The sequence below is a fragment of the Myotis yumanensis genome, unplaced genomic scaffold (assembly GCF_028538775.1).
Source record: "Myotis yumanensis isolate MYYU_CA2020_CCGP unplaced genomic scaffold, mMyoYum1.0.hap1 SCAF_16, whole genome shotgun sequence".
In the NCBI taxonomy this organism is placed as follows: Eukaryota; Metazoa; Chordata; class Mammalia; order Chiroptera; family Vespertilionidae; genus Myotis; species Myotis yumanensis.
The window spans coordinates 21,135,573-21,152,875 of NW_027223767.1; the positions used below are offsets into that span (position 1 = coordinate 21,135,573).

The 17,303-nt window shown below is 46.6% G+C and overlaps 1 protein-coding gene across 1 annotated transcript in view; it reads right to left on the minus strand.

The window, feature by feature from the left end:
* Positions 1–17,303, minus strand: part of SUPT6H (SPT6 homolog, histone chaperone and transcription elongation factor) — a 33,617-nt gene that overhangs the window by 6,971 nt on the left and 9,343 nt on the right. Inside the window, exons 3-28 of the mRNA XM_070394476.1 lie at positions 16,765–16,917; positions 16,591–16,667; positions 16,034–16,226; positions 15,678–15,762; positions 14,618–14,891; positions 14,125–14,226; positions 13,770–13,886; positions 13,347–13,436; positions 13,010–13,152; positions 11,901–12,049; positions 11,652–11,750; positions 11,028–11,157; positions 10,794–10,944; positions 10,482–10,636; positions 9,889–10,084; positions 8,944–9,083; positions 8,706–8,823; positions 7,102–7,178; positions 6,712–6,847; positions 6,298–6,435; positions 6,052–6,219; positions 4,769–4,896; positions 3,459–3,666; positions 2,578–2,725; positions 1,561–1,703; positions 525–665 (exon numbers count right to left, since the gene is read on the minus strand). Coding sequence (XP_070250577.1) covers positions 525–665; positions 1,561–1,703; positions 2,578–2,725; positions 3,459–3,666; positions 4,769–4,896; positions 6,052–6,219; positions 6,298–6,435; positions 6,712–6,847; positions 7,102–7,178; positions 8,706–8,823; positions 8,944–9,083; positions 9,889–10,084; positions 10,482–10,636; positions 10,794–10,944; positions 11,028–11,157; positions 11,652–11,750; positions 11,901–12,049; positions 13,010–13,152; positions 13,347–13,436; positions 13,770–13,886; positions 14,125–14,226; positions 14,618–14,891; positions 15,678–15,762; positions 16,034–16,226; positions 16,591–16,667; positions 16,765–16,917 — 3,659 coding nt within the window. The remainder of the gene's footprint in view (positions 1–524; positions 666–1,560; positions 1,704–2,577; positions 2,726–3,458; positions 3,667–4,768; positions 4,897–6,051; positions 6,220–6,297; positions 6,436–6,711; positions 6,848–7,101; positions 7,179–8,705; positions 8,824–8,943; positions 9,084–9,888; positions 10,085–10,481; positions 10,637–10,793; positions 10,945–11,027; positions 11,158–11,651; positions 11,751–11,900; positions 12,050–13,009; positions 13,153–13,346; positions 13,437–13,769; positions 13,887–14,124; positions 14,227–14,617; positions 14,892–15,677; positions 15,763–16,033; positions 16,227–16,590; positions 16,668–16,764; positions 16,918–17,303) is intronic.

Here is a 17,303-nt window from a genome sequence, read left to right on the forward strand (position 1 = left end):
AGAACCAGAGAATTGGCAGATCCAGGACCAGCCATGTTACAGACTGAGTAATCCTGGAAAAGGCACTTGAATTTCTCTTAAAAGGGAAGGAAATAGTCCTTCCCCATCAGGCGGTGAGATTAGAGACAACATATGTAAAAGTCAAGTGCTGGTGCCTAGTGTGTATATACATAATTAACGGCAGGAGAATACTAGAACCGAAAGGGAACTTGGCTTTGTGTCTCGCAGCTTTTAATGCTGTGCCCTGCTTCCTGCCCCTTGGACTAAATCACAGCTTCCCACACAGAAAGCAAGGGCCCTCTCCCAAAGGGCTGGCAACTTGAAGTTTCACAAGGCAGTGAACAAAAGCACTCAAATGCTTCTTGCCCTGGCTTCTTTCAGCTAGTTACAAATCCCCCTGAAATTCTCTCCCTACCAGCAGCCACTGGGAACACAGCCTAACTTCTGGTGTGAACAGCCCAATGTTAACGAGAGCCCAATTTAGGCAGCTGAAAATTGATGCCTTTGCCTAGTCATTCATCTACCTTCACTCGCTCCTCTGGCCGCTTTACCACTTTGTCACTGAGGAATTTGGTGGGGATGAAGCCGGTTACACCATTGTCTAGCCGTGTTTTAACACCAATAGCCTGGCCTGGGCATGAACCGCTGTCGAAGTGGTTCCAGACCTAAAGAGGGCATCAGGAGAGAAGCTTGATCATTAAGATTCTGGAGATGACACATTCAGAAGAGCTGCCAAGGGTGTTATAATTTATTTTACCACTGACAGCTGGTACCGTGGTCTGAAAACACAATGAGTTAGCCACCTCCTACCAACATAAAATGTGAAGTTCCCCAATGTTATTTGACTCATAACTCATGTTTGGCACCACTGGCTATCAAATCAATCTTTTATGTTAACCTAACCTATACATTCTTCTAGCTGAAACGGAGACCCCTCTCTCCCATTTTGTTCTGACCTCATGGGCATGAGAAACATCAATGTCAGTCTCCTTAGAACTCATTTCAGTGAACCAGTTGCCCCTTGGCTTTCTATACATTCTGGACAAATCCCAACAGCTTCTTTTATTGGGTAAATTGGGAAATGGTCTTTTATAGTCTGCCTAACATTTGAAGACCCAGAAAAAGCTTTCAGGGTGGCTTTAATGAGTTCTGACCATGAAAAAAGGCAGATGATGTCTAGAAGAATGTGGGAAAAATTAAAAATGTGTTTGGAGAACAAAAAGATGAAAGGGAGTCTCTAACTAGCATAGGGACACTGTGCCTACCCTGCAGGTAAGAAATGCATGTCCTCATATCTCTAATCTGGTTGAGCTAGATGCCCAGAGAATGGGAAACAGGATTCAGGGCTGAGCCAGAGCAGAAAAAACCATATAGATAATTTTTGACTAGCATATGGAGGGACTTCATGTTAGACCTGTGTATGTTCCAGTCCTCTTCCTTCTTCGTGTATTCATTCGGTAAAGCATTTTCTAAACACTCCTGCTTTCCTATTCCTTTTGAGGGCACTAAGACCATCAACTCAAAGAAATTCAGTGACCATGGTAACACTGCAGCACATACCTCACTTAGTTCGGGGAAATTGTCCTGCTGACAGAAGGGGCACTGCCATAGGCCCGTCTCATCGTTTCGGATTGCCTGGTCGTAGCTCTCACCCTGTGGACGCCTATGGGCAATGCCAGTGACGTTGCAGATGATGAGCTTTCCTGGAGGAAGGGGTGAGAACAGGGAAGAACAGGGAGCACAGGTTGAGAGAACTGAAGAGGCGACTTCTTTCCACCACCTTTTAATGACACAACACTTGTCTTATAGCATCTGAACTGATTTCTCTTGCATCTTTGAAAAGGGAGGTCTTCCCTTGATTTGATGACATGGGAAAATGAGCCTTTTTAAAAAAAAAATATATATATATATATATTGATTTCAGAGAGGAAGGGGGAGGGAGAGAGAGATAGAAACATCCATGATGAGAGAGAATCATGGATCAGCTGCCTCCTGCACGCCCCCTACTGGGGATTGAGCCTGCAACCCAGGCATGTGCCCTTGACCGGGAATTGAACCCGGGACCCTCAGTCCGCAGGTGGATGCTCTATCCACTGAGCCACGCCGGCTAGGGCGAAAATGAGGCTTTTAAAAGTGAATTCATAAAGATTCCACAGCAGGTTAAAAACATAATGTGATCTTGAACTCAGCTTTGACTTCCAGTTTAGTGGTCTATAATCTTTTTTAAAAATATGTTTATTGATTTTTTTTTTACTATTTTTTAGAGAGGAAGGGAGAGGGAGAGAGAAACATTGATCAGCTGCCTCTTGCACACCCCCTACTGGGATTAAGCCCACAACCCAGGCACATGCCTGAATGGGAATGAAACTGGTGACTGTTTAGTGCATGGGATGATGCTCAACCAACTGAGCTGCACTGGCCAGGATAGGGCTCTATAATCTTTCTGAAAGCTCCCCTGGTATAGTAAAAACCTGCCTCATTCTGTTGGAATCATTGTTTGATTTACATGTGTACAGTAAGCACACATTCCTCACCCCTACATATCCTCCTCCACTTAAAAACAGATCCAGAATTTACCAATGTAGAAGGTCTCTGGTGTTTCTTTGGTTAACATGTTGAAGATTTCCTCTGTGTTGGGAGAGCGGTAGGCTGTCCGGAGGTCCTTATACCGACAGCTCAGCTCTGCCCGGATGTCGTACAGGGTGATGTGTTTATCACCATATCCCTAGGGAAGAAGCCCATTATCAAGAAGAGCCTTGCACCTGTTCCCCAACGTGAGCCTGAGTTTTTCAATGAAAGGAGTAGGCTAGGTGGTTCCTGTCAGGGCTTCTTTTTCCCCTAAGACAGTGGTTCTCAACCTTCTGGCCCTTTAAATACAGTTCCTCATGTTGTGACCCAACCATAAAATTACTTTCGTTGCTACTTCATAACTGTAATGTTGCTACTGTTATGAATCGTCATGTAAATATCTGATATGCAGGATGGTCTTAGGCGACCCCTGTGAAAGGGTCGTTCGACCGCCAAAGGGGTCGCGACCCACAGGTTGAGAACTGCTGCCCTCAGATTAACTAAAGGTTTTCAAACCTTTTCTTACCCATGGAACACTGGTCTATGATAAAAGGGCTTCACAGAACCCCAACGTATAACAGATAAACACGAAGCTGCACTGTTGGCAAGGAGGAGGAGGGCCTAGGAAGAAACTCTACTACTGAGCCCTGCAAGCTCCCTCCCACCCCCACAATGAGCATAGTGGCCTTGGCTCCTTAACAAGTAGACTGAAAACTTCTTTGAGAAACCCAGTACAGTATGGGAGGGGGGTGGGGGGGGGGAAGAGGAGAGAAAATCAAGTTTCTCACACCAATAGTATTGGGGATTTCTCTCGAGACTTGCTGCCCGAGTCCTCCCAACCATGCCACCTGGGATGGCTTTTATGCCAGGCTCTCTACACTGTCACCTACCTGCCTCTCCAGTTCTTCTGCAAAGGCATCCAGGTCTAGATCCTTGAGTCGCTCTGGGTTTTCCAAGATCTCTTCAAGGGCTCCTGCAGGATTGGCATCTTCAGCTGATTCGTCATATTCCAGAGCATCCACTGCCATCTTCCTGGCCCACTCATAGGTCTCAGGATGGACTCGAGAACCATCAAGGACTTCAATATATGAGTCAGTGCTAAAGGAAAGGCAGAAAAGGGGCAGGATATGAAACAAGAAGCTTCTAATAACAGTCCAAATGTCCACCAATAGGGAACTGGTAAATAAATTAGGGTACCTCCATACAATGGAATACTATACAGCCATTAAAAAGAATGAGGTAGATCTATGTGTGCTGACATGGAAAAATGGCCATGATATATTGATATGTGAAAAATGCACTGCAAAACACTATGAACCAAATGATCCCATTTTTGCAGTAAATGGGTAGTTAGTAAATGCATAGCAAAAATAAAATTTAGAAAAGTTGCAGTATACATCAATTGTTATAGTAGTTATCTCTGGGGGGTGGGATTATGGGGGACTTCCACTTTCTGCATAAATTTATATATGTTGAATTTTATATAATGAACTTATATAAGTCTCTTAATAAGATAAAGCAAAAAGGGGGAAAAGACCTTTGAGAATTTGCTGACAGCTATTTTCCCCCATAAAGCCTTCCCAGGCTGGTCTTGCCCGTGCACTCACATGGACCTATGTTATTCGTGGAGTGTTACAGCAAAGCTGGGTGGAAAATGAAGTTTTAGAACTTGAGCCTATTTCCCCACTGATTTCCATTACTGAATGAGGAGCTATGTGCCCGTGGAAAAGATCCTCCAAAGACTGAGTTGATAACTTCTGGAGAGGAAGAGGTCAATAGTGAAGTCCAAAGTCCAAGTGAATAGAACTTTCTCTCAATAACATCATCTCAAAACATACTGAATCACTTCCCCCCTTCCTTACTTCCTCATATCCCCACTCCTTTTCCATTGCTCCTGCTATTCCCACCCTTACAAGCCACGACACACCACAGCAACAACAAATTTGTGCTTAATGAATAAAATCTTATGTTTTCCGTTCTTAATTTATAAACTAAGTTGGTTCTTATGTTTCTCTCACAAAAAAGCTTCACATAATTGAACTGATCTTTTCCATAGGTCAGAGGCTCTTGACTGAATAAAGTTTCCTCACTTTTTCCTAATTTAAATAGGCTTGTGGCCCTTTGGCAGCCCTAATCCCCTCAAGTCCCCAAATAAAACCCAAGGGATTTCCTCCTGGTTTATCCAGGCAGAGGGCATCACCTGTCCCCTAGGGAGGCTGTGTCGATCTTCAGGAAGCCAGCACAATTCATGAAGACTTTGGGACCCATGTGGCACATGGTAACCAGCTGGGTCCGGCTCTCGAGCCTGGTGTTGTTCTGCTTCAGGATCTAGGGAAGAGGTGTGGAGTGAGTCAGAGCAGTGGGCAGGCCCCACCTCCCAGCCTGCTTTCAGGTTCCTGGGAAAGCTTCCTGGTAGGAACTCTGTCCCTTCAGCCCACTATCTAAATGAGCACTATACCAGACTGTCTGCTACTAAAAATTTATTTTACTTATTTATTTTTTATTGTGAGAGTGCATTTATTAAAGCTGGGAACTGAAAGAAGGAAGGGCTTAGGACAGAAGCAGCAACAGGAGAGCCCAGGCTGGGCTGCTTTGGCTCACTGGAAAGTCAGAGAAAAGGGGGTCTTGGAGACAGGTTCAGAGGTTAGCCTGGGACGAGCTGCCACTGCCCTTTGCTTCCTGGTTGCAAGTGGTATGGAGACCTTTAGAGTTTAGGAGATGCACACCTCAAAGGGAAGAAAGGTGTGGGCATGCTCCTGGGAGGGATAGCACACTAAAAAATTGCTTTAATGAACTACGTTATAATGTATGGCTTAAAAGTTGATAGCCCTAGCCGGTTTGGCTCAGTGGCTAGAGCGTCGGCCTGTGAACCAAAGGGTCCTGGATTTAATTCCAGTCAAGGGCACGTACCTTGGTTGCAGGCTCCTCCCTAGCCCGGGGCCCCTAGGTGGGGTGCGTGCAGGAGGCAACCATTCAATGTGTTTCTCTCACATTGATATTTCTGTCTTTCGCTCTCTCTTCCACTCTCTCTAAAAATCAATGGAAAAATATTGAGTGAGGATAAAAAAAAAAGTTAATGATAAAACATATATTCAAGTACCCATCACTCACCTTAAAAAAAAATTACCACCAATACTTTTGAATTTCCCTGCATACGCCTGATTGAAATCCTTTTCCTTCCCATTGGGAAAAACGCCATTACCCTGAGGTTAGCGTTGAGTACTCTTTCACCTTCTTCCAACTATTTTCAATCACGGCTTATGGCTATTTTTCCCATGAGCCACTATAGTAAAGTAGTGAAGAGCACAGCTGTGGCCACCTGGTCTGAAGTCTGACTCTGACTCTCACTAGCTGGATGACTCTGGACAAGTTCCTTTACCTCTCTGAACTTGGTCTTCTTGTCAAATCATACTGGCAAGTATAAAGTATAAAGGCTCAAGGATATGGAAACTTCTCCTATTTTCTGATTCAATTCAATCCTACCTTTAGAAGATGTGTTCCTTTTCGAGGTCCCAGGCCACACACATACTGGATTAAGGCCTGGCTATAAGGGTGGGCAATGGCACGGTTGACATCGACCCCAACCTCATTGACTCGGTTGATAAATTCACAGTACAAGGCGTTGAGCAGCTCTTCTTTCACCACATGCTCCTGTTGATACACAGCAGGCAGGGATAAGGTTACTGTGCAATTCTTCCCACCCACGCCTGCCTGGCAAATCCTACTCACCTGCAAAGGGTGAAACTTGAGACACAGGATGTCTTCATCAGAGCTGCACACCTGGGCAAATTCAATCAGAGGGTCCTGGATGCGCCGGGCCAGGGAGACGGCCTGTCTCAGCACTGGAGGATAATCCCGGAACTCTGCCTAGAGTCAAACCAAGGTCAGCAGGGCCATAAAGTCCCCTTAGTGCCAAGAGCAAGAGAAAAATCGAAACCAATCTGACTCTAAGTCACTTTCTCCTTTCCTCTGGGACTGTTTTTTTGGGACCAATTTAATCTCTGAGGTCCAAGTCTGAAACAGGACTGAATGGAATGCCTCTCATGGATTAAGTGCCCTGGTAACCTTTGCTTCCCTATTAAATCTCTCTGGGACTGATAGCTCTTGGCTGTTCAGGTCCCAAGGGTAGGGCTCCAGCATTACCTCTGATTTCTTGCTGTTCATATAGAGAATGGCCAACTCGTTGTCAACCAGCTCCACCCCAATAGAGGAAAGCTGTTGGCCCTGGTCCAGCTCATGCACAATGCGCTTCACATCCTCAATCAACATCTGGGCGTCCCTGGAGAGATAAGAGGTGTTAATCAGGGCTATTTCTGCACAATTTCTCATGGATGTACAGTCTCACGGCTGGGATATGGGTAAGGGGTGTGGGGGAGGAGAGAGCTCTGAAGACAAAGAAGTACAATATTCCCAGGGATACCCCCTTTTGGGATGGGGTACTATCAAGGATCTACATAGGCACATGCCAGATCCAACAATAAAAGATGAGTGACATTAAACTAGGCCTAGCCCAGTCATCTGGTGCCCTCCTACCTATTCTCTCCTGCAACTGTCACCACATGAGGCTTTTTGTTCAGAAGAAATTTCTTCAGGGTTTCAATGTCTTGAGCCTGGATTGAAAGAAAATAGGAGCTGAATGGCTCTGAAGACAGGGAGATTTCAGGAACTTCCCTCACCCTAAGTAGCTCAGCACCTTACAAGACCAGAGAATAACGATATGTCATACGCTGTCGAACTGGGACACAAAACAAGGGGATTATAGGATCTCTGGTTGTAATCCTATATAATAAAAGCCTAATATGCAAATTGTCCCCTTGACTGGAAGTTTGACCAGGAGTTTGAATGCTCGCTATGATGTGTGCTGACCACCAGGGGGCGGCGTGGAACATGGCAGGCGTCGGATGGGCCCTGATGAGAGTGGAACCACAGTGGGATGGTGGAGCAGATGAGTGGGCAGCACCAGGCCAAGGCAGGTGTGAGCGGGGGTGACCAGCAGTGGCAGCGGGGGGTGGGGCCGCTACCCAGCTCCCAGGTGCTGATGGAGCAAGGCGGGGGCCTGATGACTCAGACGGAGCGGGGCATGCAGGGGCCTGGGAGCCCAGGTGCTGCTCAGGGCCCAGAGGTCAGCTGGGACCTGACCTTCCATGCCAGACACTTGTGCTTTGATCACCAGCCAGGCCTAGGGACCTCACCCGTGCATGAATTTTGTGCACTGGGCCTCTAGTATTCTATACCTGTTAATAGTTTCTAAGGTTATTATATTACTAGAGGCCTGGTGCACAAAATTCATGTGGGGGGGGGGGGAGGGTCTCTCAGCCTGGCCTGCACCTTCTCCAATCCGGGACCCCTCAGGGGATGTCCGACTGCCAGTTTAGGCCCGATCCCACCGGCAGTTGGACATCCCTCTCGCAATCCGGGACCACTGGCTCTTAACCGCTCACCTGCCTGCCTGCCTGATTGCCCCTAACCGTCTGTGCCTCAGCCCCTGCCACCATGGCTTTGTCCGGGAGATGTCTGGTCTAATTAGCATATTACCCTTTTATTAATATAGATGGCTTATACTTGGGTTGTAGTTAACTTAAAATACTTTACTTTGCCTTAATATAAACTACTACCTAGCATTCAGGGCTATTCTTACCTCCTCTGCAAGAGTTTTATTTCTTTGTTTAGTTGTTTGTTATAAATTAATTTTTAGAATGGGCACTCTCAACAAAATTGAAAGATACCATTAAGGTTAAAAAAATCAGAAGCATACACATGAGATGAATTCAAATTCCTTTCCTTAGAAAATAGACACTGAAAGACTAAAGCAGGGAAAAGGTTGGCCTAATGCCTCAGTGGCTTTCAGCTCCTGGAACAGGCTGACCCAGATGCAAGAACAGAGGCAGTAAGGGCAGCTCCCAAGCACACAAGGCTTAGGAACTGGCCTCAAGCCAGAAGTAAATTATACACCAGAACTTGAGTGCCATCTACTGCCTATGGAAGTGAGACTTATCCCAGGACTTGAGGGGTAAGCGACCAGGTCAGAGATAAACAGGGTGTTGCATGAGATGTTGCTTAGACCATAAACCCTTATCCCCACTGAATTATAAGATGTACTCAAGATGTAAACTTGATAACCTGCCCCAGCCACTTGCCTTTTTTTCCCGTTCTTCCTCTCTCCATGCAGTCCGCCGTTTGGTAAAATGGGGCAGCCGGAGAAAGTCTGTCACTTCTCCTTCACCATTGACCAAGGCACAGAACACAGGGTGGTCTCTGCCAGCCAGACAGAAAAAAGAAGAGTGATAATCAGCAATATGAGGATATGAATAAGAGCAGAATAAGATTAGGAATACCAGTAAGGGTGATGGCAGATGTGCAGGAATAGGCAGTTACCTGGCAGAGGAGAAAGCAATGCCTAGGACTCGGATGCCCTTTCCTTGGTTCTCTTCCATAAAGTCATCGTCTTCCTCTACCTGTTGATCTGGCCGGTAGGGTGCCACCCTCAACCAGTTGTAGAGCTTTCGACTACAAGCCTGGGGAGGAGACACACCGGACACTATAGCCATCAGGAACTCACCAAGTGTGCTAAGGAAACAGATGCAGGCACACATGTGCAAAGGTTGTATTCGTATGCGCATGTTCCTTGCACTTGGCGGGCTTATAACCGGAAGCATACCTTGCTTTTGGAAACTGGGAGTGTATACAGAGGACAGCAATATAAACAAAGAATGTTTGGGCCCTAACTGGTTTGGCTCAGTGGGTAGAGTGTCAACCTGTGGACTGAAGGGTCCCAGGTTCGATTCCAGTCAAGGGCATGTACCTTGGTTGTGGGCACATCCCTAGTAGGGGGTGTGCAGGAGGCAGCTGATCGATGTTTCTAACTCTCTATCCCTCTCCCTTCTTCTCTGTAAAAAATCAATAAAATATATTAAAAAAAAAAAAAAGAATGTTTGGATGGGGGGGTGGGGAAAGAGGCTTCTCAAGCAGGGAGGTCTTGCAGTGACCCATAGCCTCTCAGCTTATGCTCTGCCTGCCACCAGTATTTCTCCATTAGCTACTATTAAGTGGTTTCTTTTTTCTTTTCTTTTTTTGTGGTGGGAGGAAGGGAGAGAGAAACATCGATGTGAAAGAGACACACTGATTAACTGCCTCCCATGTGCACCCTAACTGGGGACTGATCTCACAATCCAGGCATGTGCTCTGACAGGGAATTGAACCCATAACCTTCCAGTGCACAGGGCAATGCTGAGCCACACTGGCCTGGGCAAGAGGTTTTTTCACTCTCAGCTCTAGTTTGGGGAAATCATAGAACTAAAGATCATGAGTTTCAGTTCTCACCTTGATGACGTATTCTTTGGCTTCGACCAGCAGTTTGTTCTTGAGTTCTTTGGCCATCTGCACGTAGAGGAACTGCTGCAAAGCTCGCTCGATGGCCATGGTGCGCTGCCGGTTCCACTCCTGTACTTGGTGGCTGAACTCATCTCGGTAGTAGAACTGTTTAATCTCTTCAAAATATGTCTGGTCATTGCCATAGCTGAGAAGAAACAACACTGCAGTTAGTGTTAGTGTTAGGGATGGAGAAAATGTGATGCCCAAATGTGCACAAACACTGCAAGCAAGCCAGGGACAATGGCTTGCTCAATTCTGAAACTGTGCTTCACATTTTCTTTAATTTTTATCCCTACTGGTTTTAGAAAGAGAGAGGAAGGAAGAAACATCAATTTGTTGTTCTACTTATTTACACATTCATTGATTGCTTCTTGTATGTGCCCTGGACATACAAGAACCAGCAACCTTGTGTAGGGAGATGACACTCTAACCAACTGAGCAACCCAGCCAGGGCTGTGGTTCACATTTCTGAGGGACCCCTTCCGCCCAAAGACTCATCACCAAGCCCTCCCCAAGAGCCCCTACCCCAGTGCTTTGCTTACCCTTCTACCCCCTTCATATCTATGCTGATGTCAATGGTGAGCAGTCCTTCATCTTCAGCCAGGCATATCTTGAGGAACTGGTCATCTCTCAGTTCCTTAACAGGCTTGTTCTTTAGGTACTTGAAGGAGTAAGCGTAGTGGGCCTCATCCACATCCTGCATACACCAAGGGGGAATCATCAGCCTGCAGATAGGCTGGCTTGACCCTGGGAGAAAAGATTGCCTCTCTGCTCTCAGGAAGACAACTGAGCTATAAGAAATTCAGCTCAAGTACTGAGCTGGGCCACATGTTGGATTAAAGCTCAGAGCTCACCTTTCTACCTTTCTTGGTGGGGGTTATATTTAGTTTGGCTCTCTCCTGAAATGTTTGCCTCAGCACCTGCCGGACGAGGGGTTCTCGGGCAATCTGCAGGGCTACCATGTAGCGGGCACCTTCCAGCACAGCTTCTGGTGTAGGGAACTGGCTGTGGGGAAAATGCAAGAGCTCAAGATGCGGTCTCTTTGGCCTCAGGCCCCTCTTCCTGAGAACCACCTGTTGCAAGCCTACCTGCAAACATAATCCTTGGCCAGCTCCAAGGGCTCTGCAGGAAATTGCTCTGTCTCGTGTCGCTGGTAGCTGTCCCGGAGGTTTTCCCCAAACTGCTCAGGAGTAAGCCCAAATTTTTTGGCTAGGCCATCTAAAGTAAACAGGAGAGTCAGAGGTAAGGCAATAGCTGGGGTCTTGACTCTTAAGAGTCTAGAGTAGCAATTCTCAGAACTAGACTTTAATGGGGTCATGAATGAGCAGGACCAGGATGTCTTACAAAGAGCAATGAAAAAACTGACTTTAAATATCTGATGGGTTGTTATGAGGCAGAAGAAACAGAAATTTTCTATGTAACTTCTGGGCTCAGAACTAAAGCGGAGGTTACAGTTTAATAAAAGGAATTTCCAAAGATAGAATGGATTGGCTGTCTCCCTTTAACTGTGTTGAGTTTACCATTCCTTCAGGAATTTAGGGAGAGACTGGACCATTACTGTGGGGTGAGCATGGCACATGGGAGCAAGTATTCAGAACTGGATTGGTGATTCACTCAGATGTTTCTTAAGTTCTCTTTCTACCCACCAGTGACTATCAGGGAACTTCCCTTGCTCAAGGCTGAATGCCCAGATCATAAGAGTTAGCTTTTACCTAGGCCGGCACTCTGGCAGATGGTATACATGTCTCGCCGGGAAGCCTGCTTGAGCTCTGGTCCCCTCTGCTCCTCATCTTCTGCCTCCTCACCTTCACCTGGGAGGGAAAATGGAGTTAGTGCTCAAGTTTCCAATCACTCCCAAGGATCTGACATATATAGAGAAGCCCCAAAGGGCACTCAGCCAAGGACATCCTTGGAGATGCCATGGCCATCAAGTTTCCTGGGTTTTCTTTCCCAGCACTCACCTTCCTCATCGCCCTCTTCCCTTACACGCTTTAGCTTCTTGCGGTTGGCCTTGGCGGCATTCTGCATCTTGGGGATGTCACGACCATAATAAAGCAGGAAATGGCTGTAGACATCTTTCAGCTCATCCATCGACTGTACATCCTTGAGCCTGGAGGGAAGGAACATAAGATCTCGACTGTTACCGAGAAAGAGTATACTACAGTTCTGCTACAAGAGGTCCAATACCCATGAGGCGAGATCCCAACTAGAATGGGTGCCTGTATTCCACAATTATTATAGACACCAAATGGCCCCAGACAATGATTTAATTATAACCAATGTGTCTGTTTTTTAAAAAAAATCTATTTCTTTTATTGATTTCAGAGAGGAAGGGAGAGGGAGAAAGAGATAGAAACATCAATGATGAGATTCACTGATCAGTTGCCTCCCACACACCCCACATTGGGGATTGAGCTGGCAACCAGGGCATGTGCTCTGACTGGGAATAGAACCCCAACCTCCTGATTCATAGGTCAATGCTCAACCACTGAGCAACACCAGCCAGGCCAATGTATCTGTTTTAAGAAAATCCTCATTCAAGGATATGTTTTTTTGACTTTACAAAAAGGGGAAGGGAGAGAAAGAGAGAGAAACATCAATTGGCTGCCCCCCGTATGCGCTCTGACGGGGGATGGAAACCTTAACCCAGGAATGTGTCCTGGCTGGAAATTAAACCTGCAACCTTTAGGTGCACGGGACTATGCTCCAACCAACTAAGCCACAGGGCCAGGGCATATCTTAAAGGATGAATATGTCAAACAAATGGTGGTTTGTGGCTATTAGAAGTGAAAACAAAAAAGGGAGAGGAAGACAAGGTAGCACGTCTCTAGCAAAGTTCAGAGTCCTTAAGACAGTCCTTGTCCCTCCTCCCCAGTTTCATGATGTTGACCACTAAAATCACCTGATCCCCTCTCACACCCCTTCTGATTCCAGGCTCACAAGCTACTTTCTGGTTATAATTTGGTTTCCCAAAATTATGTACTGATAATTTTGCAAGGTTACTCACTCTCCAGGGGGCTTGCCTTTGATCTAAGGGTTCCCTGTTGTGAAATAAACCCTGCAACGCTACCTCTCCATGTCGGTGGTGTCCAGAGCCCGGATGCCATCAGCTAGAGGTTTGTCAGGATCAGCAGATATTTGCTCGTACTGATAAGCCTGCATCTTCTCAAACAGCCGCGTTAGGTTCTCTTTGCGGATTCTCAGCTGGGTCCACTAGGATAGGATAGGGCAGCAGTAAGGGCTGGTGTTCAGCCTTGGAGTCCCAAGGCTGTTCTGTTCCTTACCAGGAGACCCTGGGAAACTTGACAGGCCTGGTGGGGGTTTGGGCTGCTGAGAGAGGTTGGGCCCCGGTGGTAGTGGTGCCCAATCCAGCCCTAAACCCCTTGGGGGGCATGGATCAATATTACCTTTTCATCCCACTGCCACACCCTCCACAGGTCATTGATGTGCAACTCAGGCTCCACATACTCCTTCCGGTAGAAGGCAATAAAAGGCACCTAGGGTGGCAAGGAGACCATAGTCAACCAGAGGAGAAAGATCTGTTCAGATCCCCTTTGCCACTGGGATAAATAGTCCAGGATATTCATCAGTTTGGAAGTGTGGCCTCCCTCACAAGCCCATCCAGTGTGGCATGCTCTCCAGCCACAGGGGAAGAAACTACTGCAGAGAGGGTAGCATTGTTCTCTTGATCACTAGGGTCTCCTTTAGTCCTCACACTTTTTGAGTCTAGGGACCACTGCTGAGGACAGGAAAAGGGGGTTATCTTGACCCTCATCCTCTAGATGAATTTCTAACCACTGGAAATGGGCCACTAGAACTTGAGGTGCTACCTCAAAATGCTGATTTCGCATGAAGCCCAGGGCCTCTTTAATCTTCTGAATTGTACTGGGCCCTTTTCGACTAAAGCTGCTGGCTGGCTGCCCTCTGTCCAGGTAATCACAGCTTTCCTACAGTTGGAAGAAAAAAGAAACAGCAACAATACTGTTACCTGTTTTGTCTCATCACTTCTTTCTGAAACTGCTTCATGTCACAGGATGATCCTGTCAGATGAAATCTAGAAAAATCTCTCATACACCCACGTGTGGAGACACACACACACAAACAGACACACACACACACACACACACACACGGAGCAGCTCAACTTCTGGTTCATGTCAAACATAAGGATCTTTTTGGGGGGTACCTGCAGAGAAATAGTTGGTGTGGCAAAAGCATTCCTGTAGATCCAGTCAGCCTCTTCTTCTAGTTCATCATCTTCAGCCACTTTGACGGGGATAGAGCGGAGCTGCAAGGAATAAGACAACAGAGTGAGACTGACTTTTTCTTACATCCTACATAGGAAAAACACACACCACTCTGGTCAAAAGTGTGCTCTGCAGGCACACATTTCCAATACCTGGAAGAGTGTCACCCCGGCAGGAAGTAGGCAGGCACTTCATATTTTGCTAAAGAGCGAGTGCCATTTCAAGAACCACAAGCAGCATTAGAGTCTGTCTTCCCTCCTACAAGAGCTGGACTCCCTATACCTCTTATTCAGATGGAGTTCAAAGCTGACTTCTTAGACACCATTTGCTATCAGATTGTTGTTAGGTTGTTTCTCTGCTACAACCCTTGCAGCAAAGATGCTCAGGCAAGGTGATGACAAATCGGCAGGACAGAGGCTGGTGGTTTCTTACCTGGAACCTCTCGGGCAGGTCGGTGGCTCGGATTTCATTGTCCTGATCTGTGAGGTGACTGCTTTCCAGCTCGCTGGGCTCATACATCTCAAAGATGCTCCTGCGGCTCACACGTTTCTTGGTGGTCTTCTTGGGACGCACTCGGATCTCACCCTCGGCTTCATCATCCTCATACTCATACTCTTCCTCCAATTCTTCATCATATTCATTGTATTTCTCAAATTCGTCATAGTCAAAGTCCACACCAAAAATCTCTTGGGCTTCTTGCAGGGCCCTGTGGGTGACAGCAAAAGGCCGTTGGCTCAGGTTCTGGTGAGAGGAGAGAAATGCAGCACCTGCACTGATCCTTTACTTGCTCCAAGGCAACTAAAAAGTTAAGAGAAAGGCAAATAAAAAAGCATATTCAGCCTGGCCTGTGTGGCTCAGTGGTTGAGCTTTGACCTAGGAACCAGGAGGTCATGGTTCCATTCCTGGTCAGGGCACATACCCGGGTTGTAGGCTCAATTCCCAGTAGGTGGCATGCAGGAGGCAACTGATCCATGATGTTCTCTCTCGTTGATGTTCCTATCTCTATCCCTCTCCCTTCCTCTCTTTCTCTCTAAAATCAATAAAAAAGCATATTCATGTGGAATAAAGGCTTAGCTGGAGGATATTTCTAGGGGTATGATTTATGAAGGATAAAAAGCCCATCTTTGACAAATGCTAGTGACAGGGATCAAATAGCAACAGGGCAAATGGATTCCTATCCAGTTCAGTGGATCTGTTAATCCTCACCCAAAAATACTTTTTCCACTGTTTGTTTTGTTTTAGAGAGAGTGGAAGGGAGGGAGAGAGACAAAGAGAAACATTGATTGGTTGCCTCCCACACAAGCCCAGACTGGGGCAAGGTATCGCGTCTGCAACTGAGGTACATGCCCTTGACTAGAACTGAACCTGAAACTCTTCAGTCTGCATGCAGGCCAATGCCCTATCCACTGAGCCAAACTGGCTAGAGCTGACTCTGTCTTGACTGGGTTCACTCAGATGCCATTATCACCACCTTGTAACAGACCCCACTCACGCATCTGTGTATCCAGGAAGCTTTTTCCTCCACTTAGGTTTCTTCAGAGGCTGTCCATCATCATCCACAATGAAGTCGTCAATGTCTGGGCAGGAAAGGGAGGGGTTAGTGCTCAGAGGCAGAAGATGAGCCAGGACTAGGTAGGGGTTAGTGCTCAGAGGCAGAAAATGAGCCAGGACTAGGTGGCTTCAGTTTCTATTATGAGTGGCCAGCGGAGAAGAGTAGGGAGGCTCCTAAAAAGAAACTTTTTTGTGTCAAGTGCTGGGGGCCTGTATCTGGTTTCCCATCCTATTCCTAGGGGCTAGGAAATCCCAACACTCACCTAAACATTGGCTTCCCTGCCTGATGCCACATACCTGACTCTTCATCATCTTCCTCTTCCTCCTCTGCAGGAGCCAAGGGGGCCTCTACAGCCTCCTGCCCTTCTTCCCCTTCGCCATCCTGGAAGATTTCCTCTGCAATGGCCTCTTTTTCATGTTCCTCCTTGCCATATTCCTCCTCGTCGTCATCCTCATCATCTGACATTTTTTTGACACGGCGGTATTTTTGCTAAGGGTTAGTAAAACCTGCTTCATCAAGATCTGAGGGGATTTACATAAGGATGCCTGCTCTCCAGTCTCACTCACATTTCCCCACCAGCTATGCTGACCAAGGGAGATGGGAGAGAACACATTAAGTGGTACTTTCAGCCCTAACGCCTACTCTTGAAATGCTGACAAGCCTTTTTCTAACAGACACCCAAATCTCGAGAATATAAATCTAGGCCCCATAGTACAGCACAATAATAGTGAGTAACTTTCTCTTCTCTGATGTTCTTCAAACTATTCTGAATGTGTCTCCTTCTCCTGGAGTCATTGGATTTAAAGGGCTTTTTCCTTCACCCCCAGGGGGAGAAACAAAGAATGACACTTACTCCTCTTTTGACTTTGACACCCAAATTCTCCTCAATGAGATCAAAATCATCATCTTCCAGGCGGTCATCAAAAGATGCTGGAAAAGACAAAGTGTTACCATGGTGACAGCGGGGCCCCCTTCTTCACTGCAACTTCCACCCCAGCCTCACTTCACTTGAGAGACTACTACTCACTGCGTTTTCTCTTTTTGTGACCAACATCATCTTCTGAATCACCAGAGTCGCTACCCTCATCCTCCTCCCCTTCATCTTCATCGTCATTGATAAAGCCTTTCAGGTTGCCTTGCTCATCCTGATCATCTGGGTTCTCCTCCTCCTCCTCTTCATCTGGAAAACATGCACATTTGAGGCACGGAGTTTGGGAAACATACTGGGGGTGGGGCAGGGCCACCGGCTGAACTGTGATTCTCCATCTGCTCTGAACCTAATAACCTGGGTGCCATACTAACTCTTCTGCCTCATCTAAAGATGCAAAAACACTGACTTAGAACAGAAGCACCTGGAAAGGACTATCTCTCTTCTGTATTCACCATCTGTCTGTAGGCAAGATGATCCTCCTAATTACTCTGGTTCTTTACTAGAGGTTTTACGGCCACCAATAACCTTTGCTTTCCTCTCAGTTTATAAGAGCTATACTCCTTCTTTCACCCATAATTCTCTTGATGAGACTTACATTTCCCTTTCCGCCTTTAAAGCCATCTCATGGTTCTACT